Below are 26544 nucleotides of genomic sequence, written 5' to 3' on the forward strand. Positions count from 1 at the left end.
CAACAAGAGGTGAAGACAAATTGTTGTTCCTCCGAGCACTCAATTTAATAACACACAGTCTTTGTAAAGTCTTCTCTGATCGATTTTTAATGTCCAAATCCAATTCAAATGCATCTCATCCAAGATCCACCTAAGGTGAAGAAACTGTGCGGATTCGGCGATATATCTTCCGATTACCGCTAAAACTATTTATTAAGGTGAGGAATTGTTGTCACATCGTATGGCAGTGAACCGTAGTAACTTGAGTCGTAGTTGATTTAAACCGCGTTTTTTAATCGAACTACTCAGATATTTTTGATTAAGTTATGTATAGCTTACACAAGTGATTGAGTCCCTAGCAATTATGATACTGACTAAGTTATCGGATATGAATATTTACCACAACCCAATTTGAATTTGTAGGATTACTACTCGTGTTACAACGTAAACAAAGATTGGAGCCCGGTTTTGACTTCTGGACCGCTTTTTGGAGGTGAGGGATAGTGTTAAAATATCGGGTAGTAAGAATATAAGTACTTGCTACTCTCCTGTAACTTAGAGATACCGTTTTTTCCATAGACTTGTATCTACCGGACTAGTGAAATACAGTGGACACCATTTTTGATATAAATATTGGCGAGTTTTGCATGTAGAAAGAGATAGTTTTTACTATATTATACTTAATTCGGGATGAAATGGTGTCATCAATAAATCACAGCCACAATACTTGTAACTGTCCAGAACTACTGTTTTAGACTAATTTTAATATGGATTGGAATACCTGAAAGATTGTTGCTTTACACTCTTCTTTTCTTTGGTGATAGGAGCACGACTTTGGTGTAATCTGCTCTTCTTCTTAACCTTAACTTTAAGAATCTTAAACTTTTTCTATGGAACCCGTGAAGGCTTGAGGGTGTTTCCCTTTAGTAACTCTCCTAACAAATCTAATAGGAGTGTTAATAATTTGTTTTGGATAATTCGTAAAATCTGTTATTTACGGTAAAATATTTTGGGTTGCAGCCCTGAAGAAGTCATTTGTCTTTACTGACTTGACGAAACACGTGTTGGCTGCGTCTTATAATTTGGTGGATCTTGGATGAGATACATTTGAATTGGATTTGGACATTAAAAATCGATCAGAGAAGACTTTACAAAGACTGTGTGTTATTAAATTGAGTGCTCGAAGGAACAACAATTTGTTAATTTAACCACATCCTGGTTTATCTTTGGGGTTATGGTAACCGGCCACCACTCTTCCTGAGCACCTTACTTACTATTTGTTGACTCACGTATACCTTGAATGTGCTGTGCGCTCCTATTAACTGTTACCAACTGTTTGTTTTCATTAAGAGGTGAAGACAAACTAGTGTGCAAAACATTGCATTCACTCAACGCTAAAGGCCTAGGGATCTGTAAACTGGACAAAAATACTAAAGGAGGAGGTGCAGGAGGAATGAGAACAAGTCTTCTAGAATTTCATAGTAAAAAGAGTAAAAATAGATCCAAACACGCTAATTCTTAAAGGGAACTAACCAGCTACTGCAGAAACTCAAAAAGAGGATCAAGTGGTTCTTATTGTTTGCCAATGAAAATGAAGGATTCTGTTCTAGGCAAGTGACATAAAATCCGAGTAGTGAATTTGGAATGTCATTAAGGGAAACTATAGCTGCTTTAACCAAGGTTAAGTAGTCCTTTGTGGTTTAGGGATAATCTGAGAAATGTTTAAAATATCTTACCAATGGGAATGGACCTGTAACCTAACATATTAACCATCACATATCCTTGAGACACAATGAAGGTCGTCAAAAATGTTACTGGTGAGAAAATGATAAGCGAATACAGAACTATCTGTTTAAAATCAGTTTAGCTACTGGGAAATGGAAACTGTTTTGTTCATGCCAAAAATGAATGCAATGATATCATATTTCACATTCTTTATTCATACATGGATCATCAATAGCATGTGTCCAAATACGGACTACCAAAAAAGAGCTTCAAACAGGTGGAAGTTGATAGTCCCCTCTGGACAATGGCGCTCCCTAAAAATACTCAGGGCGTGTTTTGTGACTAAGGCTCAATGTCAGGAGATCTGCTACATTCCTGCCTCCTAATTTAATTGGATAACTATTGTTTCCTATGATTGATGGTAGAACTAAGATGGTCTTTTCTAAAGCTCCAGGCACCATTGTAAACATGCGACCATTTGCAGCACAGAAGGATGTGGGCTAATCGGCTTAATTTCCCTGTGGGATTAAAGACGTCACTGCTTCCATCAAGTAAACTGAGTTCACACTAATTCAGGTAATATTGCTGATAATAGTAAATCAATATATTTGCAGTTCTATATCTTGGATTATTACAGGATAGGCATTAACATTTGATAAAGATTAGTTTTGTCTAATATTAGTCATTACAAAATTCTGCTTTTCCAGTTAACATGGTTAAATTTAAAGCCATTTCGGATCTGGTGGAGTGGATAATGGGTCCAGAGAGTAGTCAATCTGTACAGAACAGCTGTGCGACTCCCCCCAACCACATGTACCTAATGTAATGTTTTTATCTTGCCTCATTGTCACTTGACATTTTGGAACTGGGAGACTGTTGGCTTCAGCACACCGGCTAATGTGCATAAGATGATTTTATCTTATTGACTGCTGCACTGTTCGTTTGTTAAAAACCAAAAAGAAACCTTGAAAAAAATATTTTAAAGCCATTTCTGGCTTGCTTTGCCCTGTCACTAACAAGAAAAAGAGCAACATTGATTTTTTTTCTATTGCCATGATTAATAATCATGCACCCATGTAATGAAAAAGTTGATACCAACTAAACTTTAGCCCAAGGAGAATTAATTTCTCTTGATGGAAATAATTTATTAAGATTGCAGTTAATTAATATCTATTTCACCTGCATGCGGACCAGCTAGGAGACCAACGTTCTTTAAATTAATTTTTTACAACAACTGCAGATTGTGTGTAAGTGGTCCCTGGACACAGAATCATTTTAACTGGGAACTTTAAAACGGGAATGTCTGACTGATATTTATATATCATCAGGAGAGTATTAAATTCCATGAAAACACAAGCATGGTGAAGCAATCTGAATTTTGCAGCTGCACATAATATGTTTCTGACAAATGGGAACATTTCAGGGAACAGAACAGCAAGATCCACTAGAATAATATATGGAGTACTCTTCATAATTGACACTTTTGTCAGTGTTACTTTCAGGAGCCATTATATAAATGTTGACATATGCACACGAATGAACAGTGACCATTGTCCTAGAATATTAATGCTGGAAAAGGAACAAGTGATCAATGATGTTTAATACGATGCAGAATTTTCTATAGAAAAAAGAAAGAAATTAAGATTGGGGAGAGCTGAGAAAATTAAAAGCAATGTATAACATAGATTTTCTTGTACAGGAAATGATCATAGCTGGCTAAAGTTCTAATGAGTTATATGTTGCATAGTTCTTGGAGAGTTTAACAAATGTAACACGCACTAGGGAGGGAAGCCCTAGGGGAGGCAAGTGCAGCAGCTGAGCATAGAGGCATTCTGAAATCTGAGCTATTTGATGCATCTTTTAGAAGGGTAGCAGATAGCGGAATATAAAGTGCCAAAAGTCAAACAACTTTACCTACCATGAGATTTGCATTGATAAAAAAGATGTTGAGACTTAGTTTCAAGAATTTAATTTCCGAAAAAGTATGGAGCGCGAAATATTAGGTGTGACGCTATGTATTGCTAGTCAACAATAGTAAAAACCTCTGGGGAATGTTTGCTAATGGATTCAGGGAGAAAGAGGAAATATCAACAGTTAAAGTTACATAAGAAAATATGTTTTTCTTTCTAGCAAATTGCATGCCAGGGGACCTCTTAGGGATGAATGAACCGTGTTAGAAAGAATTGGAGATTGCAGTTACTAAGAGGGCAATTATACAAATTACAAAATTTGAAAAAGGGAGAAGGCTGAGGGGCCCTTACGTAGGTCTATAAAGGGCCACATTTTGTCAAAGCATGTAAAGTACGGAACTGGTTAGGTGCTCAGGTCCTTTATTGACTTTTAAGTCTGTAGCTGGTTTAGTAGATAGGGCTCAGGTACTAGACTGCAACCTCCTAGATCTGGAGATGCACTTTTTTGCAGAAACATGGGCAGAGTTATCTGGCACAGGCAGTTCAGAGATTGTTAGAAGAATTTAAGACGAGGTCCAAGGATCCTAGAACTGGATATTATTTACTTTATTTTATGTGATTTTATAGTGAGGTGCTACTGCTCGAGGCCCTGTACCACTCCAGCCTCATATTCATTAACGTGTTTTTGAGGGTTGAGCATTAGTTCCTCTTTGCATTATATAGTTGTTATCAGCGATGGTAGAAATTTATTTAAATCAATATTATCCATAGAGAAAGATTGTCCAATATTTGTTGTGAATAATGTCTTTAATATTGATGTAACATATGGTGCTCTAACAATATAGCAACCAAACAGCCGACACGTGTTTCGCCCTCCGGTCAGTACGACCTGGGCTTTCTCAAGGCTTTCTGAATAGTATTTGTGGTCTATACAACTCATATAAATCGCAGCGTGTTATTCTTCAAATAAAATACAATAAATATATGTTGTTTTTCCGTCGAATCCAAAGTCCGAGGTCAATCCTTCACGCGCTAATTCTTGAGTGTACCTGCGAAGGATTGACCTCGGACTTCGGATTTGATGAAAAAACAACATATATTTATTTGATTTGAAGAATATCAAGCTGCGATTTATTTGAGTTGTATAGGCCACAAATCCTATTCAGAAAGCCCAGGATGTACTGACCGGAGGGCGAAACACGTGTCGGCTGTTTGGTTGCTGTATTGTTAGGGCACTATATGTTACATCAATATTAAAGACGTTATTCACAATAAACATTGGACAATCTTTCTCTATGGATAATATTGATTTCAATAAAGTTCTACCATCGCTGATAACAACTATATAATGCAAAGAGGAGCTAATGCTCAACACTCAAAAACAGTTCAGAGATTGTGACTGTGCAAAACCCAAAGGAGTTTGAAACACTGTTGCGTCTTGGCCCCAACCATATGCAGTAATTTGTAATGAACTCTGAATGCAGTTACATACAAGGGAGAATCACAATATATAGCCTTATCCATCCAGAATGTAAATGGCCAATAGTCTGAACTTGTGACGTTGACTGCAGAAGGCACCTGGGGATGGGTGGTTTATTGTTGAAGAGAGTAACTAAAATAATCTAAGAAGTCTGGTATGAGTTAGGTGATTACTGAAAATAAGCTGAACAGTTGTTTAAAACCCAATAATAAATATTTGTAGATAGCATAATAGCAACCCTATTGGCTGCTAATCACAATCCTGGTAGGTAGGACAACATAGTTAGTAATGTGCCTTGGACATGTACAACAGATGATTAAAAGGCATTTGTCAGATAGCTGGAAAAAAGCAAGTACATGCACTTGTGAATTTGAAGATGGGTTTACCCCACGTACAGCTATAGGGCCTGAAGTTTAGTGAAGTCCAGACAAGACTGATTAGGCCACTGTTCTTAACAAACAGTATTACAAGTAGACAAAGAAACTGAGAATGCTGGTTAGTTGTAGTAATTGTGAGTGCGGTTATGTGGAAAAATGTGCTCTGCGCTGGTTGAACATCAAATAATTAATTTCCATAACAAGGAAAACTCTTATAGGTTTAAATGCCATATGTTTCATTTTGCTTACATCAATCGCCAATTAACAATTCCTTTATATAAAATGCATCTTGTTCTGAATTGTGATGGAAAATATCAGATTCACGTAATGACACAAGAAGCCCTAGTGGGTGAACATCTTCAAATATGTAATAGTATTTCAATATAGAGTAGTACAAATCGTTCTTCAGAACTGATTAACAAGATATTTCAACATCTCCCCATGTCTAGCTGGAACTACAGAGGATTTACAGTCTGATGTGAAGATATGTTCAAATTGCAAACTAATCTATACAAATCAAGTGCTGAAGAAGCAAGTATAGTTGCAAAGGAATGTTTTCTGAATTCTCTAATCAATGTCTCAAAAAGATTATCTTTACTATCATCCCTACTGCCATTAATATTGCAATATCAGAACGATCAATAAAAGCTTGTCAATTGACCCCATAGTATATTCCCATAAATCTGGTAAACATAAGAAAACATTTAGAAAACAAGAAAAATAGCCACCATACAAATATCATAACTAATAAACTATATTACAGAAAAATAATAAAGGTCAAATCGAGACTGATAATTTCAAATTATGTAAATGTTGTACCCCTCGGGGGGAGGAGGGGGCCGGCCGAGCACTTTGCCAGAGCCAGTTTTGGTTCCCAGTCCGGCCCTGTGTAAAAAGCCTTCCTAGTAGGCAGGAATCACATGTTGGTCTTCAGCCCAGCCCAAGGTATCAGCTAAAAAATACTTACCATAAAGATGATAAGAATAAACTAACTAAAAGGGTATTGTTTTCTTGATTTTTATAGAACTTAAAAACTATGTCAGAAAGATGGTTTTCAGAATATGCTACATTACTTACAGTACTTTATCTGCCTGAATAGTACTGACCTCAATATAAATGTAGTTGTAGGTTTTTTCAGCTTGCTGTATAAAAACTGCAAAGAGGGACAATACAGGCTGAGTACTAAAGAAAGTGCATTCCGACCATACAACCACTGCAGAGAAGGTAGCCAGCACAATGGCAAGCAACCTGTAGAACCACGGTCGTAGAAGGCATTCCCAGTACCATTCTGAAATAAATAAAAATGTTCATTGTAAAAAGTAGTTAACATTTGCAACATATGAAATCCTTCACATTATTTACAGTTTTTGAAAGTTTTACCTACCTGTACCAGTGGCTGTTTAATACTTCTAGGCACAAACACTTAGAAAAGGACCTTGGAGAGAGCAAGAACATTTGATCCTTTAGATACACGTGCAGTGTTTGACTATTATATACTATATGAACACCGAGAAGTGCATGCCCTAACTTAGTTTAATGCAAGGGAGTAGGTCCGTACAGAAATAAGGCTTAATCTGGTACATATTGGGACTGTTTTGTCAGTCACATGAGATGAACTATGGATTATGACTCACACAGTACAGAGAATGTATAAATGTCGACGTAAGTGAAATCTGTTCAAACTTCAACCCAAAATTACTAAGTAGCAGTGGGTTTTTTGTTACATTACCCTTTGTTTGCTAGTATGGGCATAATAAATAATCTGCCTTCCAGTGTCATAATCATATTTGATGCCAGAGCCAAGAGTTATATTTCATTTGTTATCCTGTGGTTTTCTTGAAGTAAAAAATAAACCCATCCAAAGGAGGGGTGGGTTTTGTGCCTACTGGACCTTAGGATATCCGCTTTCTTCTGCAACATCCAATAATAGCACCTTCTTTTCATGCACTGCGACATACCAAGGCATTGAACAATCAATGCTCAGGCCACTCTGGGTGCAATCGTAACGCACCACCATATGACTCAACACCAGTTCTCCTTTAAGCGACCTTGGAGTACAATATGTATGGAATAGGTCAGTCTGAGAAGCATCCATAACAACGCATGGTGTTTTGAGGTGATGCATAAACTCTCATTGAGGAAATAATGCTAACCCAAGGTATAAAACTGCGGCTTAGCACCGTAAGGCCCCTAACACGAGCGTAATATGTAACAATCAGAAGCCATTGCACCTCAATCGGTCCCAAGCAAAGGAAGCAGCTCAGGCATCCTTCAGCAAAAACATGGGCTCACTGAACAAACATGCATTATTAAAGCAGTACCTCTTACATGCTGTTTGCTACATTGAGCAATCCGAAGCACCCAATATGACTTGAGCAACATCCAGGAACATCTGACAACATGTACTCTGGGTAGGATGCACGCAAGGGATAATTCTGCCCTTTGTGGAGATACATTTTGACCTTACTGTGGACAGCTGACTCACCTGAAGCCTAATCTGGTGCTCTGTGATCCCCGACTATTTATTTAGAGGAGCAATGCAGTATAAGTGATATACAATAAATGGTCCGAGTGAACGAAACATCAGGTTGCTCAAATCCAAGATTTCCCTACACGCCAAACTTGACAGCTAATTCTAAGTAATGTTTCTCCTATGTACCAATGAAAGGGACTATATATTGTTTTTAAATCATTCATATAAAATGCATGATTGATACCAACTTTTTTGATATATAGATGACAGCCCAATTTATCACACACATCCAGTTAGTCAAAATAACCTCTTATTCAAGCACCTACAGAAAAATCAGTTTCCGGTGTCAGCTTTTACTTTCTGTGCGATCACTAGACAGGCCCAGGGCACTGCCTCTAGGTAGTTTTCATACACAGAAACTAAATGGTAAAAAAAAGGCTTAATGTGAGGGTGCAAGGTAAGGGATAGCAGTTTAGTCATCAGACACCTCTTATTAACTGATCACCAAACCAACTCTAAAAATACGTTTCACTTACGAAAACAAACAATACGTGTGTAGAATGTTTGAATTAAACTCAGCAACTGGAAATCAGTCCGTTTTGTTTATTGCTATGCACTTCAGATTGGGACCAGCCTTATGGTTTCCGGGCCAACCACAGCACCGAGACCGCCCTCATCGCTGCCACCGATGACATCCGAGCCCTGCTCGACAACGGAGAAACAGCGGCCCTCATCCTCCTGGACCTCTCCGCGGCATTCGACACTGTCTGCCACCGCACCCTAGTGCGGCGCCTCAGCAACGTCGGAATCCAGGAGAAGGCACTGGAGTGGATCATCTCCTTCCTCGCCGGAAGGACACAGAGTCCGCCTTCCCCCGTTCGGATCAGAAGCCACCGAAGTCATCTGCGGCATCCCTCAAGGCTCCTCGCTCAGCCCCACCCTCTTCAATGTCTACATGAGCCCCCTTGAGGCCATCGCACGCCAACACAACCTCAACATCATCTCCTACGCCGACGACACTCAGCTGATCCTCTCCCTCACCAACGACCCCACCACCGCCAGAGCCAACCTACACGAAGGGATGAAAGACGTAGCCGAGTGGATGACGACCAGCCGCCTGAAACTGAACACAGACAAGACGGAAGTTCTCATCCTGGGCTGCTCTCCCTCCGCCTGGGACGACTCCTGGCGGCCCCCCGCCCTAGGCAGCGCACCCAAACCGACAGACCACGCACGCAACCTGGGCTTCATCCTGGACTCCTCCCTCTCCATGACCAGACAAGTCAACGCCGTCTCCTCGTCTTGCTTCAATATCCTGCGCATGTTACGCAAGATCTTCCGGTGGATCCCCACCGAGACCAGGAAGACGGTGACCCAGGCCCTCGTCACCAGCCGACTGGACTACGGCAACGCCCTCTACACCGGAACCACCGCCAAGCTCCAGAAGAGACTCCAGCGGATCCTGAACGCCTCAGCAAGACTCATCCTCGACATCCCCCGACACAGCCACATCTCCGGACACCTGAGAGACCTGCACTGGCTCCCGGTCAACAAGAGAATCACCTTCCGTCTCCTCACCCACGCCCACAAAGCCCTACACAACCAAGGCCCAAGATACCTCAACAGCCGCCTCAACTTCTACACTCCGACCCGCCAGCTCCGATCGACCAGCCACGCCCTCGCCTCCGTCCCCCGCATCCGAAGAGCCACAACAGGAGGAAGGTCCTTCTCCTACCTGGCCGCCAAGACTTGGAACTCCCTCCCGACCCACCTCCGCCTGACCCAAGACCACCTCGCCTTCAGGAAGCAGCTCAAGACCTGGCTGTTCGAGCAGTAGCGGACCCCCCCTCCCCAGCGCCTTGAGACCCTCCGGGTGAGTAGTGCGCTATATAAATGATTGATTGATTGATTGATTGATTGATTGATGCAAATCAGACGCTGACCTGTTCCAGTAGGAACTGGCTAGCCTTAACTGTGATGCCAGATGCCCAGGAGATGGAAACACAAGGATCCCCAGACCAGTCTTTGCCATCTTGGACTTTATCAGTGAAGTGCACAGTGTGCACGGAACTCATGTCTGGCATACTGGTCATGCTCCGAGACCCTCATTAACCTAAATAAACAAGCATTTGCAATGCAATAGGTCTCGCATTTACATAAGTTTGAGCTATTGGCATTGTAAATGACAATGCATTTTACTTATGTTTTGGGTTTTAAAACTTAACTAAAAGACATTGTCATTTACAATGCCAATAGCTTCAACTTGCGTAAATGAGAGACCTATTGCATTGCAAATGCTTGCTGCATCCCAGCTACTTGGCGCTGCCCTGCATGGGAATTGCTACCAGCAGAATGATAATGCTGTCCAGAACTGCCCTTTCCTTACTGACTGCAGTGCATGGCTCCACTTTTACCCTTACTTTATCAGTACCACAAAATCCGTACTTCGAGGTTATTTTTTGCCCAAATATTCTTCTGGGGGACAGTTCCATGGATTTACAACACAGTCATAGGCAGAACCACTGGAATAACGCAATATTGTGGCCGCTGCGTTCTCGGAGTATTTACATATTTTCCACACTTGCTGCATGATTCAGATTTTCTGTATCAGTTGCAAACTTTGATTCTAGCTCAGATGGATCAAAAGAGGCTTTAAAAAGCATTGTCGTGGTCCCCCGGGGGGACAGATGCTTTGCATTACCATTTCATTGCAGACGGCTGTATTCGGGTGTTTTAGAGTGCTGCTAATGAGGAGAAACGTTTGCCCAGACAGTACTACTGTGTTGTAAAATTACAAAAGAGCAAAATATTGCGACAGAATGTGCCATGGTACGCTGCATCATTGCACCTCTTCTGTGTCTGATTACGTTCCTACCTCTCCAGTCCCTGCAGCACCTGTTCTGACCTGGTTCTCTGACTCTATCGCAGCTTTGCTGACCTGGTTCTAACGCTCTACAGCAGCTCTGCTGACCTGGTTCTCTGGCGCTACAGCAGCTTGCTGACCAGGTTCTCTGGCTCAATTCTCTGGCCATCGAGAAGCTCTGCTGACCTGGTTCTCGGTCTCTAGAGCGACTCTGCTGACCTTGTTCACTAGTTCTATAGAGGCTCTGCTGAACTGGATCCCCGGCTCTACAGCAGCTCTGCTGACTTGGTTCTCTGGCTCTACAGCAGCTCTGCTGACCTGGTTCATTGGCTCTACAGCAACTCTGCTGACCTGGATCTCTAGCTCTACAGCAGCTCTGCTGACCTGGGTCTCTGGGTTTAGAGCGTCTCTGCTGAGCTGGTTCTCTGGCTCTTTAGCAGCTCTGCTGACCTGGTTCTCTGGCTCTACCACATGTCTCCTGGCCTGGTTCTCTGGCTCTACAGCAGCTCTGCTGACCTGGTTCTCTGTCTCTACAGCAGCTCTGCTGACATGGTTCTCTGGCTCTACAGCAGCTCTGCTGACCTGGTTTGCTGGCTCTACAGCAGCTCTGCTGACCTGGTTTGATGGCTCTACAGCAGCTCTGCTGAGCTGGTTCTCTGGCTCTACAACGGCTCTACTAACCTGGTTCTCAGGCTCGACAGCAGCCTGCTGACCTGGTTCTCAGGCTCTAGAACGAGTCTGCTGACCTGGTTCTCTGGGTCTAGACTGCCTTTGCTGACCTGGTTCTCTGGCTCTAGCGTAGCTCTGCTGACCTGATTCTCTGGCTATAGAGCAGCTCTGCTGACCTGGGCCTCAGGCTCTAGAGCTGCTCTCCTGACCTGGTTCTCTGGCTCTACAGCAGCTCTGCTGACCTGGTTCTCTGGCTCTACAGCAGCTCTGCTGACCTGGTTCTCTGGCACTCTACAGTAGCACTGCCGTCCTGGCTCTCTGGCTCTACAGCAGCTCTGCTGACCTGGTTCTCTGGTGCTCTACAGCAGCTCTGCTGACCTGGTTCTCTGGTGCTCTACAGCAGCTCTGCTGACCTGGTTCTATGGCTCTACAGCAGCTTGCGGACTGGATTCTCTAGCTCTAGAGCGGCTCTGCTGACCTTGTTCTCAGGCTCTACAGCAGGTTGCTGACATGGTTCTCTGGTTGTAGAGCAGCTCTGGTGCCCTGGTTCTCTGGCTCTAGAGTGGCTCTCCTGACCCGTTTCTATGGCTCTACAAAGGCTCTGCTGACCTGGTTCTCTGGCTCTACAGCAGCTCTGCTGACCTGGTTCTCAGGCTCTAGAGCGGCTCTGCTGACCTGGTCCTCGGGCTCTAGAGCGGCTCTGCTGACCTTTGTTTACAGCGCATTCAATGAGACAGTACAAAACCTTCTGAACAGCTGTACAGCACTTTCAATGGGACATTACCAGAGCTTGCCTCCAGCTGCACATCATTTTCAAAGATGCAATATCAGCTCTTGTCATAAATTCTATAAATCTCTCGAAGGGACAGTACCAGCACTTGTCAAACTGTAGAGCACTTTCAGAGGGACAGTACCAGCACTTTTAAACACCACTTTCAATGTATACATTCAATGGGACAATACCAAAACTTGTGATCAGCGGTATAGCAGTATCAGTGGAACAGTATCAGCATTTCTCCGCAGCTCTCCGGCACTTTCGTTAGGACAGCTCCTCTTACCAGTTTATACCACTTTAAATGAGAAAGTCTCGGCACTTTTCATCAACTGAAGAGATTTCAATGGGGAATAATGCACTGTTCTGCTCTACAGCACTTTTTTGGGGCATGACCAACACTTCTGAGCATCTCTATGGAGCTTTCAATGGATACTGCTCTGCAGCTCTAATGCACCTTTATTAGGACAGTGTCAGCACTTCTCTGCAGCTCTACAGCACTTTTGTTAGGACAGTCCTAGCACTTCACAGCAGCTCTACGGCGCTCTCAGTGGAATGTACCAGCACTTGTCAGCATGTCTACAGTATGTTCAGAGAGACAGAGGTAGTCCCCGTCGGGACTGCGCTGCCTGGGTCGAGGCACAGAACCTGCCGTCTACGCAGCTCCTGCGGGTTGTGAGGCAGTAAGCCTCGGCCTATAACACTATATTTACTACCAACTGTACACAAACACTTACTGCTCTGGGGAGTAATTGCTGCCAATCCTTCCCCTAATCCTAATTGTTAAAATGTTGACATAACTTCCAATCCCAGCTTCCCCAGAAGTAGGCGTTGTATGATCCCAGGGCATTCCCCTTGTCTACCAAAACTGGGTGTTCTTAAAAGCGCTAGATTAACATCAATCGTAATTCACAAACTCGGAGCCAGTTCTACACACAAAAGCTAAACTGAGATTAGAAACAAGCGGAGTCTGTAAACTGAGGTGTTTTTGTACCCCTTCTACAAAAAAATGGTGACGCCTAAGTGCGAGTTGCCATTAAAGAACAAAGGGACGCAGGTTCAAATCCTGGCTCGCCTGTAGACCGATATGTGTGATCCATGGAAAATGTTGATCTTATTGTGGCGCAGTTCGTGAAAACTGAGAGAGGCCAGAACAAGCTATCGCCATTGCGCGAATGGAAAAAAAGTGCTTATCGACTAATTAAAGGAGACAATATAACGCCGCAAGTAAAAGATCCAGTCCTGATGGGCGGTCCCAAAACTGGAGAGGACGGTAACAAGGAGGGACTATTAAGCCTCACTATCAATCGGAAGCCAGCATTTACCATGGACGATAACGCCAGCCAATGAAAAATATGAGGGGGGCTTCCAGAACACTTCTAAAACATACCCAAATACAGCACGCCTCACAAAGCGAGCAGCGCATGTGCTGCAACACTAGGCTCGACCTAAAAAGAGTGGGGGTTGCGTGCTAAAATTCATCTCAGCTACTGGTAATTCCTCAAGCTGCATTTCAGTCCATAGTTTTTTTGCCGAATATACTACTTCAGACATCGACCAGCCATAAGCAAATCAGACTCTGTCCTGCTACAAAAAGGAACAGTTCAGCCCAAACTGCCAGGCTACGTCCCCCCTGACAGAAACTCAAACAACCCAACAGGATTAAGCTTTGTGGGTTCTCATTAGATTGCAAGCTGCACCTTACTAATGAGGCCCAGCAACGCCACAACTGGTCTGGTGGTGCTTGTTTTCCCAATCAGATGGTGTGTGGCTAGTGAGGATGGAACATTTATACTGGTGCAAGACACATTTGCACGTTATTACTCTCTTGTCTGGAATGGCACAGCGGTCAGAAAAATGATGATTTGTAATGCACAAAGCGGGGCAACAAATAATTCCTGCCATAACCAATCCCAGAGTTATGTTTCCTTAGGCAACAGCCTAGTTTGCAAACACTGTGCTCTAGCCATGAATGTGTTACATGATGGTAGAACAGTTGAATATATTTTGAATCAGCAAAAAAAGAAAACAGCACCAAATGTGTTGCTATTATACTGTATTGTCAGAAAATGCTATGATCTTTGATTTTCAGGCACACACACTGTGATAGGTTAATAACTGGTACAAACAATGCTTTTCCTGGAGCAAAAATATTTTTTTTAGTACATTAAATGTTTCTATCAGATGCACTGTTTTTTCAAACATACACTATTTGCTGGGTTAAGTAGAACTGTAGAATTCCAGGAGTCCTTTCGAGGAATTTTCTTTGGAACACGGAGTAGTAAAGAGAAACCTTTGGTCACAGTTTTCTGAAAGGAGAAGGTCTTCTGTCTTAAACACACCCTTCCCTTGGATCGCACACTCATTGCAAAATGAGTTACCCATAAGTACTTCCAATTTTGTCAAATATACCAAGGTACAATGTCTTGTCTAGGGTCGCTCAGTTTTGTTAACAAGGTCTTAGGCTACTTATCTACTCCACCAACAAGACAATATTTCTTTAGATGGAGAATACGAGTATCACCACACGAGGTGTATTAATGGTTTTTGAAACGTCACAGAAAACTAGAGATGCGAAGGAAGTAAACACAGGTTTTATGTTCGTATATTTTATCATGGAAATATGTATCAACAGTAACAGTTTCTAAAATAAAGAGAACTTTTGCCATATCTCTGGCCTTACTTGACTCACCAAAACACTCAATAATCCATTTCGGAGTTAAGAGGCTATCAACCTTTTATACAACCAAACAACTTTGAGTGGCGAAACAAGATGGAGAGAACAGAAGCATAAGACCTCAAGTAATTTACTCATTATGAATATCACCAATTTCAGCATTATTGTTTTAATTTCATTTCACAAAATGTGTCCTCCTTGACCCTAACACAGGACGGTGTGTGCTACAAACACTGAAGATTCTACCTCCCCATAAAAACTACCTCATGAGGGAACTGTTGGACTTTAGATTTCAAGTTATGGTCATCTGCACCTCCACATGACTGGCCTTTTTGTTCAACAGTCACTACTCTTTGCTGTAGGGCTCTAATATCACGTTCTGCTGATATGTGGGTGTTGATGTCCTCGAAGGCATCCATCACTTCCACCTTCACCTCAATCCACCATGATGTTTTCGAAGACCTCTCGGTGTGGCCATGCTAGTGACGTCTCAAGTGAGGGCCCTAATGCCATTCTCAATGTGCCTCTGGCCTTTATTTTAAAATATCTAGTGGGTGAGGTCCTGAAGGAAAAACCTCATTACACTTTCCTGAAAGAGGTTTGTTCTCTTTGAAACATATAATCCGTGGGGCGTAAGTATGATCCAAGTTATCCCAGATGCTCCTCCGCCACCAGACAAAGACTAAATAAAATAACAATCATCCACGTTTGCCTCTGCAGAGGCCTACGGAACTTATCACCATTACATTGGCCCAGAGCAGACCCCAGAATCTAGAACTATCAGGCAGGACCCCACAAAGTCAGCCTCTGTATTATGATGGAAGGATGGGTTCGAAGATCTGATGTTGCTCTTGCGCAGTCACTATCTTGCAGGCAGTGGGAGCAAACCACTCCAGTCAGTCAAGGACTCCCAGTCTACTTAGACTCCCTTTGGTAGGATACCACAAGAGGACACAGTTCAACACTAGTCAACAGCTCCACCACAAGAATCCGTCCTAGGAGCATGGTTCAATGACAGAACGTTATAAGAAAGCAGTCAACTTGGAGCTTAGATCGCTCCATCTGAAAACACAGTTTTTTAATCACTGGCAAGGGTAGCAATGAAAACATTTTGTTCTTCAGGTCATTAGTTGGTTAACTTATATCTGAACCTACACATCCAATACAAAGAGTCCTATCAAAGATGCTTTTTTAAGTGGGTGTGTTCAATTAACCCCTTCCATGCTGGTGACAAACCCCAGCCGTCATGCACTACGGTGCTCGTGTGCTGATGACGGCTGTGGTTCGTCATGGCCCGCCCATGTTCGCCCGGCGGCCGCACACGGGAAAAATCGCGGCCGCACGGAAGTGGTTAAGCATCTGTGAGGCAAGGGGAACACATTCAGTCCCTCAACCTCTTGCACTCATTTTTAAATCAATAGCAAAGAAATCAGTTTCTGGTGTTCTATGCCACCACTCTCATATCTAATCAAACATGAATACCTGTTTTTATTTAAACTTCTTCTGCCATCATAGGGCATGTGGCAGAGGAAGGGTAAGGAGTAGTTTCTGTCCTGTAACTCCAGTACTGTAGTAGGGGTATCTCTGTTATAGTCATAATCTAGTGAATAGTCCGGCTCATGTGCGTGGACCCCGGCAATCAAAAATAATCTCTTAAGTTGTCAAGAAATGCAGAACTGCAAGACACTTAAGAGAGAATTAAAGACAAATAATGCAGCCTATATCCACAGGCTACACTGTCCAGTACTTTAACTAAAAATTCCACCAAAAACACCACACACAATACAGCCTGCCCAGTTTCTTCCATAGAGAAACTTGCCTCTACCAGTAAAAGCCTCTGGAATGATAGAGAGGAAGACCTGGACAGACAAGCCCCATAGGCTGCCATTATGTGGCTTACAATAGGATACTGTGCCTTTAAGAAAACTTTCCAGAACTTTCTCCCAGTATCCCAGAATGCACAGCAGGTCCCTTTTACTTTCAGTTCTTTTTGAAGGCGTAGCACGCCAGACCTGTAGCATTCCTTTCATGAATATTTATCTCCACCGGGGAGGAGGGCGGGCGCTTATGACTATAACAGAGATACCCCTACTACAGAACTGGAGTTACAGGACAGAAACTACTCCTTCTGTAGTAGGAGATCTCTGTGTATAGTCATAATCTAGTGAATAGAATGGAAAGCCCATCCCCACACCAAAGCTGCGGTGGAGAGAAGAAAATCAACACCACTATTGTGCGAACAAATTCCGCAGCGAAGCCTGTCTAACCTGAGCATCCGCCCTGGCATCCGTGTCCAGGCAGTAATGCTTAGCAAAGGTATGAACCGACTTCCAAGTGGCCGCCTTGCAGATCTCTGCAATCGGAATATTACGGAGTAAAGCTGATGTGGCAGCTTTCCCCCTGGTGGAATGAGCCTTAGGCTTACCCCCTAAGGTCTTATTAGCTTTTTGGTAACACAACTGTATGCAGGACACAATCCACCAAGAGATGGACTGCTTAGAGGTAGCAAGACCTGTCCTGACCGATCCATAATTGACAAATAATTGGTCTGACCTACGAATATCTTTGGTCTTATCCAGATAAAATTTCAACACCCTTCTAACATCCAGGGAATGCAGAGACCTTTCCGCTGGAGATGAAGGATTTTGAAAAAACGTAGGCAAAGTTATAGTCTGGTTGACATGAAAATCAGAAATAACCTTGGGAAGAAATTTAGGATGAGTACGCATAACAACCTTAGCAGCATGAAATACAGTATAAGGTTCTTGGCAACACAACGCCTGAATTTCACTCACCCTGCGGGCCAATGTAATGGCCACGAGGAACGCCGCCTTCCAGGATAGGTGCTGCAACGAAGCCTTATGAATGGGTTGAAAAGGCTCCTTCATCAATCTGACAGCACCACATTCAATTCCAATGAAGGCGAAGGAAGCCTGACAGGAGGGAACACTTTCTTCAAGCCTTCCAAAAAAATCTTTGATCACAGGGACCTGGAAAAAGGAAGTCTGTGAAGGGAATTTCCTGTAGGCAGTCAATGCAGCAAGATGAACCTTAATGGAATGAACATTAAGGCCAGATTGTGCCAAATGCAGAAGGTAAGGAAGGATGACATCTTCCTTGCACGTTGTCGAGTCATAGTTCTTGGACTGACACCAGATACAAAACCTCTTCCACTTGTAAGCATAGGAAGTCCGAGTGGAAGGTCTCTTAGACTCCTTCAGTATGTCCATGCAATCTTCGGGCAGATTAAGATGGCCATATAGAACTATCTCAGGAGCCATGCCGCCAAACTCAAAGACGAGAGGTTGGGGTGCAACATCTGCCCCGCGTACTTCGTGATAAGGTCCGGCCTGCACGGCAGCCGAATGTGAGGAAGGAGAGACCATTGAAGCAAGTCCGTGAACCACCACTGTCTGGGCCATTCCGGGGCGATCAGGATCATCCGAGCCCTGGACCGGGCCAGCTTGAGGAGTACAGCCGGAATCAGGGAAATGGGTGGAAAAGCGTAAAGAAAGCTGTTCGACCAGTTGATCCATAACGCATTCCCCAGCGTCCCCTGCTGGTAGTACCTGGAGGCAAAGTCTCGGCATTTGCTGTTTTCGGCGGTGGCGAACAGATCTACGTATGGAGTTCCCAACCTTGCGAAGACGTCTCCTAGTACTTCGTCGTTTATGACCCATTCGTTGTTTTCCTGAATCAGTCTGCTCAGCGCGTCTGCCTGAACATTCTGCACACCTGGTAGATGAGTAGCCGTCATCGTCAGTCCTCTGGCCAGAAGCCAGTGCCAGATCGCCTGCACCTCCTGCGACAGAGTGCGTGATCTCGAGCCCCCCTGCTTGTTGAGGTAATACATCGTGATGTTATTGTCCGTCTGTACAAGCAGAGAGTTGGTCTGGAAGGACGGAAGAAAGGCCTTCAGTGCCAAGTGAACAGCTCTGAGATCCAGAAAATTGATGTGATACGTGGACTCCATCGGGGACCACGTTCCTTGGATCTGTAGACTTCCGGAATGCGCTCCCCACCCCTGGAGAGAAGCATCCGTCACGACAGTCTGCGTGGGAATATCCTTGTGGAAGGGAACCCCTCTGAGGAGATTCTCTGCCGAACACAACCACTTCAGAGACTGAAGAGCTTGCAGAGACAGCCGTATCTTGTCGTCCCAAGATCCTTTCCTCTGATCCCACTGGTCCTCCAAGCACTCCTGCAGCGGTCTCATGTGCAGCCGCGCGTATGGCGTCAGGAAGATACAAGAGGCCATCGATCCCAGTAGAGAAGACACCGTCCTCACTGTTGTAGATGGAGTGGTCATAAGAGCCTGAGCCTTCCGAAGGAGTGATAATCGTCGCTCCTCCGAAGGAGACACGCTTGCTGACAGCGTATTGATGGAGGCTCCCAAGTACTGTATGCATTGGACTGGAGTCGGGACAGACTTGGACATGTTGACGTGCAACCCCAGTTTGTTCAAGAGAACGCATGTCTTCTGGAAGTGTGCTCGCGCTTCCGAGAAGGAGGATGCCTTGATCAACCAATCGTCCAGGTACGGGAAGACAAACACCTTGTTCTTCCTCAGGTGTGCCGCTACCACCGCCATGCACTTCGAGAACGTTCTCCGCACAGACTTTAGTCCGAATGGGAGTACTGTGTATTGATAATGATTGGCGCCGACTTGGAACCGCAGGAACTTCCTATGTTTGTGTGCAATGGGCACATGGAAGTAAGCATCCTGTAGGTCTCTAGCACATAGCCAGTCTCCTTGTTGCAACTGAGGATAAATCTGATGCAACGACAGCATGCGAAACTTTTCCCTGCGAATCCATCTGTTTGCCTGTCGCAAGTCCAGAATGGGCCTGAACTCGTTCTTGTCCTTCTTGCGAACCAGGAAGAACCGGGAGTACAGACCTCTTCCTCTCTGAGACAGAGGTACGTCTTCTATCGCCCTTTTCCTTAACAGGATATCTGCCTCCTCCTGGAGCTCCTGCAGGTGATACTGCAAACTGACTGGAGGGATTGATGGAGGGGGGCTGGTGAACCGAATACTGTATCCATTGCAAACAATATTCAGCACCCACTTGTCCTGAGTAATTTTTCTCCACTCTGCCAGAAAAAATTGAATGCTTTCCCCTACCGGAGTGGGTAACAGATCCGGGGGAAGTAGGTTCCTAGGGCCTAGACCCAGCATGGCCCTTGGTCGCTGGAGCCGACTGCTGGTCTCCTCTGCTCTTCTGGCGTTTCTGGAACGGCTTACGGAACTGTTGTTGTTGTTGTTGCTGCGACTGTCCCGAAGCTTGGCCACGTCCCCTGCCCTGCCCACCGAACCGCCGTTGGAATGGGCGGAACGATTTCTTCGTGTCTTTAGGCTTCTCCAGACCCACAGCCGTGAATGTTTCGGCCTCCGCCTTCATGCGGGCCATTTCGTCATCCGCATGTTTGCCGAAGAGGGTTTCGCCAGAGAATGGAAGGTTGGCCACCCTCTGCTGCGCGTCTGGTTTCAGTGATGTAAGGCGTAGCCAGGCGTATCGTCTCTGGTTAATTCCATGGCAAAAGCCATGTGCCGCTAATAGGGATGAATCTGCCGCAGCGCTGATAATCTGATTAGCTACCAGCATCCCCTCATTTAGCACTTCCAGGAAATCCTCCCGTTTTTCGCGAGGTAAGTGCTCTGCAAACTGCTGAAGAGATTCCCAGAGGGAGCGGTCGTAGCGACCCAAAAGAGCTGTGGCACTTGCAGCCTTCATGGAGATCGCCGATGTTCCACACATCTTCCTTCCCGCTGAATCAATCCGCTTAGATTCTTTGTCCGGGGGGACGGTGGATGACGGGGTGGTGGCATGCTGTTTGCGGGCCGCCGTCACAATCACCGAATCCGGAGGAGGGTCCACCCTAAGAAAAGCCGGGTCCGAATCAGGAGCCCGGTACTTCTTCTGCAACCTCGATGGTGCTGCCTTAGTCACCGCAGGGGTGAGGAAAAGGTCCCTGGCCGGTTCCTCCAGGCCCGGCACCAAAAGAAGTAGTGGACGAGACAGTTGTTTCTGGTGCAGTGTCTCGAAGATGACTGATGTCTTAGGCGTGGGTACCGTCAAGGATATGCCCAATTTGGCAGCGCCTCGCAGAAGGACATCATGGAACGCCACCAAGTTATCAACCGGAGAGACCCTTGTATCCGGTGATCCTGACAACATCGGGGAGAAGTCCCTGGTTCCTGAGGACCTCGTGCGGGAGCGAGATCTGTGCCTCCTATGGCGATGTCTCGACCGCGTGGACGACCTGTTACGCGATCGCTCCCTCCTCCGGGAACGAGAGCGTGACCTTCCAGTCCGTGCGCGCTCCGCAGGTTTCCTTGGGGGCGTCTTCCGCGGCTTATCCTGGGGACGAGGTTTTGGAGTCCCCTTAGGCGGAGTAGGGAGAAGCGGTAGCGACACCGATCTCAGCGGAGGGACAGGGGGTATCACCGGCCGAGGGGCGGGCCCATGCGGCGGAAGCGGTGGTGGTGGCTGTCCTGATGGTAGAGGAGGCTTGACGGGAGGATTCTCCTTCGGTATAGGAGGAGGCGGAGGAGGAGACCTTGACCGGGGTGGCGTATATACCACCGAGTACACCGAGCCCGGTGACTTCTTCGGAGGAGGGGACTGCGAATCAGCCCCTCCAGTACGTGATCGCCGCCTCCGGCGGCCTCCATCAGACCCAGCGTGACTTCTGGCGCCAGAATCCCTTCTGCGCCGCTTCAGGGAGTGCGAACGACTCCTCTACGCTGACCTCTTTCTCCTCGACTCCGAACGACGTTGTTCCGGTGTCGGATGTCGCCTCCGCGACTCAGGTGTCGAACGTCGCCTCCGTAACGTCGACCGATCCCTTTTCGATGACGAATGTCGACTCCTCCTCGACGCCGTCCTCTTCCTCGAGGTCTTCGACGCCGAAGATCCCCTCGACCGCGACCGTCTTCTCGCCGGCGATCGTCTTCTCGCCGGCGATCGTCTTCTCGACGGCGAACGGCGGTGTCGTCTTGACGACGAGCGCCGACGCCTGTCTGTCCTCCCTCGACGCCGATGGCTCGACGCCGACGACGACGATGAAGACACCGTCGACGGTGGGCTCGACGGCGGCCGAACCAGGCCCCTCGACGTCGACCTCTCACGCCTTCTCGACCCGGAGCCCCGGGGAGATGGGAAACACACCGTCGTCATCCCTCTCGACGCCGTCGTCGAGGCAATCGACGCCGGCGGAGACTGGGACCGTTTGCTGGTCTTCCTGCTCCTGGGGAGCCCCCCAGAGGCCTCAGCAGAGGCAGCAGGAACCTTCCCAGCCTGCCCAGACCCACCTGCAGCCTGCAGTCGTCTCTCCTCAAGGCCTTGAAGCCTAATCTTCAGTCTTTCCCTCAGGGTTCTAGCTGAAAGGTGCTGGCAGATGTCGCAGTCTTCAGGGACATGTGCCTCAGGGACACAGATAATGCAGACCTCATGTGGATCATTCTTGGCCTTCTTCCTTGCACACACTGGGCATTTGTCGAAGAGAGCAGGCATTTTAGAGCCCTAAAAGCCTGAACAAACACACAGGAGAGAAGAAAAGCACCAAGGAATATATATCACAAACACTTTTTATCAAAAAAGTGAACAAAATCAAATAAACCCTTGAAAAAGGGGAGAGCTCAATGCCAGGGTCCTGTTAGCAGGAGCCGGAAAAAAGAACTGAAAGTAAAAGGGACCTGCTGTGCATTCTGGGATACTGGGAGAAAGTTCTGGAAAGTTCTCTTAAAGGCACAGTATCCTATTGTAAGCCACATAACGGCAGCCTATGGGGCTTGTCAGTCCAGGCCTTCCTCTCTATCATTCCAGAGGCTTTTACTGGTAGAGGCAAGTTTCTTTATGGAAGAAACTGGGCAGGCTGTATTGTGTGTGGTGTTTTTGGTGGAATTTCTAGTTGAAGTACTGGACAGTGTAGCCTGTGGATATAGGCTGCATTATTTGTCTTTAATTCTCTCTTAAGTGTCCTGCAATTCTGCATTTCTTGGCAACTTAAGAGATTATTTTTGATTGCCGGGGTCCACGCACATGAGCGGGACTATTCACTAGATTATGACTATACACAGAGATCCCCTACTACAGAACTGCACATATAGGGTGAGGGTATGTGGGAAGCCTGATTGGACCTTGCAGGGTCACCTTACATTTTTATAACACCATTGCTGAGTTCATGGGGCAATTATGTTTTAATTCAAAAGCCACACACACACATCAATGTGCTTGATTTACTCGTTAGGGATTCAGGGCTGGACTAAGAGAATTGTTAATTTTCTACATTCAATGCTCCCTTTCAGTGTTCCAAAACGATCAATGCCTAGATTATATTCAAAGAAATATATAAATTTGCAAAAGTCTTAGTTACTTTTAAATAAGAGCACATCTGTAGTTCTTAAATGCATTCATCAACTGAATCTTCTGAGAAGACAAAAGATCAAACGCCTAATCTAAAGAGTAAATTGTGCCCCGTACTTGTCTATCTGACCAATAAACTTGCAATTCATTCAAGAGATCAATAGCTGCATACTTCAATTATACACTGTTCCTAGCTAGCTCTCCAGCAGATGTGTATTTCATTCTACAGGCTACAGTCGTTTAAGTAACCAAACTTACATCTAATAAGCAATACAAACTTTGCTGCTTTGAACAAAATCCATTCAAACTAGAATTGTCTTTTCAGCCTTTTTCTTAAACAGAGAGGATCATTTGTTCTGTATGTTACATCAAATCACTTTACAGCATTGAGAATCTTGCACTATTAAGTACACCACAATCCCAAAAAAAACCTGTGTTGTGAAAAACAGAACCTACCTACAGTTGGTGTATAAAAACGTCGGGTGATCCAACTCTCTGGTTCTTGTGGAGGTAAGGTATGAACAAATTGGTGTGTAGCACTCGTTTCATTTTTAGCAACATCCTCCAGATAAAATGCTTGTTCTAAAAGTATTCGCCACTGGACCTGGGTACGACGATGCCTTTGAACTGCATAAATAACCTAAAAAGTAAGAGTTGACAAAAAAATCATGAAATACAGAATTTAGTTGCATTTACACAAATATATGATTGAAGTCTGTGATAATTTTGCCATAGCCAAGCAGGATGGCCAACTAGTCCCTTCTACATGAGCTCCTGCCAGACACTTTTGAAATCCTGAATGAACAGCCCAATCTAGTGCCTGAGACCAACCCCTAGTTTTCACTAATTCTGAAGCTGAATATAGGCAGAGTGCTACCGGGCCTGGGAGCGTCAGTTTGTTCTGGAGAGATCTTAGTTTGCCACTGATGGGCAGGGTTTTACTAGTTAAGATGGTGGTGCTGCCAAAGTGTTCATACACCCTGCAGGGTACATTACATGAGATCCCAGGAGGTACTTTGTTGAATTAGATAGTTTAATAGTAGACTTGCAATGAGCCACTAAACGAAAATGGAAAGAGCTATCTATGTTTAAGCAGACCTGGGAGTGGGGAGGGATTAAACTACCCAATATAGAACTTTATTATATTGCAGTTCACCTTAAGCATGCAGCACCATTCAATACAAAGGTACTCAACCGTGTTTAAATTGCAGTCACTGCAATAGTATCATCAAAGGGAACATTATCAGACACCCCATGAAAGGCAATGCCATTAAACTTCAAGTCAACGCTTCATGCGATACAACGAACTTGATTTATGCCTTAAAATGCCCTTGTGGGAAACTATATGTCGGTAAGACAGAAAGGAAAATCAAAACACGCTTAAATGAGCATAAGTCTAACATACGTTTGAAACATGAGAAATCTAACGTAGCTATGCACTTTGTTGAAGCTCGTCACACCATTGCACAACTTCAATATATTGTCTTGGAAACTGTATCAAAGAAAGAAGGCATTGACATCCGTAAATTTCTCCTTAAAAGGGAACTTGAATGGATATATCGCCTGCAGACACTGAAACCTTATGGCCTCAATGATCGCATTGAATATAATTGTTATTTATGAATCATCCACATCTGTTGTCTCTTACTGTATTCTATTTTGCTATGCATTGTCCTTCCTTGCTTTCCTTTACACTTTAGTTTATCCTTTTCACCCTTCGTTGTACCTGTTCCAAGATGGCCCTCGCGTAATTACTTTGCATCTTAGTCCGTTCTTCACCCCTATGGCTTTAAGTCTACACACGCCGACGTACCGCTTAGGCGCACAGCTTATCCAGCTCCGGAGTAGTGAGTGTCACTACCCACCTTTAGAAGTAAGTCCGAGCAAGTTCTGCACGCGCTAGTAGCACCCCGAACCCACATCCCCACTTTCCTTTAACTTCGTCACGCGCTGACGCTACCCCGTTTTTGTTCACTACCCTCCACTTTCCCACACCAAATCCCAGTGATTCTTTTTTAACTTCAAACACTCACCATTGATCGGCACTTAATTTTACTTACGCCAGTCACCCGTTACCCCTATCCTCACTCCATCTTGTCTCCCTTTCAGCGCTCCTTGACAAAGGGCTTTTCGCCCGAAATGCATCGGAGATGTTCGCCATCTGAACCTATTGTTTCAACTTTCATACAATTGATATGATTGTAATATCAATGAAATGATGACCATGAACTGTGAATAAATATCCACAACCTGATACAACGTTTTGAATCAATAATTGAACTATATCGTTGTGCCTCACTTGGGGATGTATTTGCATCGTGATGCATACACTACTACTTGCATTTTCATTTACACATCAGAAGCATTGGCTATGGCAACGCTTGTGTACAGATTTCCAGCTTGAGACTCCTTTCAAAAGCAATATATAGCAGGATAAACTGATTACATAATAGAAAAGAACATAAGTTACTTACCTGTAAACTGTGGTTCTCCAGTATTGGTGTCTTTCATAGATTCACATGCTTGAATATTCCCCGTCGTCGAAGTGGGAGTCCCACGGTACATAAAATAGCAGTAATATATGCATGTATATATGAGAAATATTATAAATAAAATATACATACATATAATGCAATAAAAATGTAAACTTAAAAAGTACCATAGAACAGAATAGGCCCATTGAAAAGCCAAAGGGAGAATTCACTTTAGTAACTTATAGGAGTCATTATGTGTTGGTCCACATTCCAGCCAATCAGGCTGTAGCCTCCTCTAGAACCTTCTCCTCAGAAGCCCAAGTCCTCAGATTTTCGTAGCACAAGTAAGTATAAATGCTTGAGGAGAAGAGAGCCTCTGAGGGGAGGATGGGAGGGTCGCATGTGAATCTATGAAAGACACCAATACTGGAGAACCACAGTTTACAGGTAAGTAACTTATGTTCTTCTCCAGTATTAGGGGTGTCTTTCATAGATTCACATGCTTGAATAAGAATAGAAAGCAGTAAAACATACATTAGTCATAAAGGAAGATACAAATTAAGTTTAGGCATAACTTATCACTTAATAAGCAATAAAAACCAAAACATGACAATACCTTTATGACTGGAGGCGGGTAGCAACAGAGGCTCACCTTTATCGGAAAAGATTCCGCAGCACCGCTTGACCCACTGCCGCATCCGCGGCATCTGTTGATTGCAGGCAGTAGTGCTTCGTGAAAGTATGGCTGCTGGACCAAGTAGCAGCTCTGCAGATTT

At 44.7% G+C, this 26544-nt stretch overlaps 1 protein-coding gene across 1 annotated transcript in view; it reads right to left on the reverse strand.

Annotated features, from left to right (window-relative positions):
• LMBRD2 (LMBR1 domain containing 2) overlaps positions 1-26544 on the reverse strand; it is a 420428-nt gene that overhangs the window by 195303 nt on the left and 198581 nt on the right. The window contains exons 9-10 of the mRNA XM_086960534.1: positions 23751-23934; positions 6578-6759 (exon numbers count right to left, since the gene is read on the reverse strand). Of these exons, the coding sequence (XP_086816660.1) occupies positions 6578-6759; positions 23751-23934 (366 nt within the window). The remainder of the gene's footprint in view (positions 1-6577; positions 6760-23750; positions 23935-26544) is intronic.

Source organism: Lissotriton vulgaris, chromosome 3_1 (assembly GCF_964263255.1).
Source record: "Lissotriton vulgaris chromosome 3_1, aLisVul1.2, whole genome shotgun sequence".
Lineage (NCBI taxonomy): Eukaryota > Metazoa > Chordata > Amphibia > Caudata > Salamandridae > Lissotriton > Lissotriton vulgaris.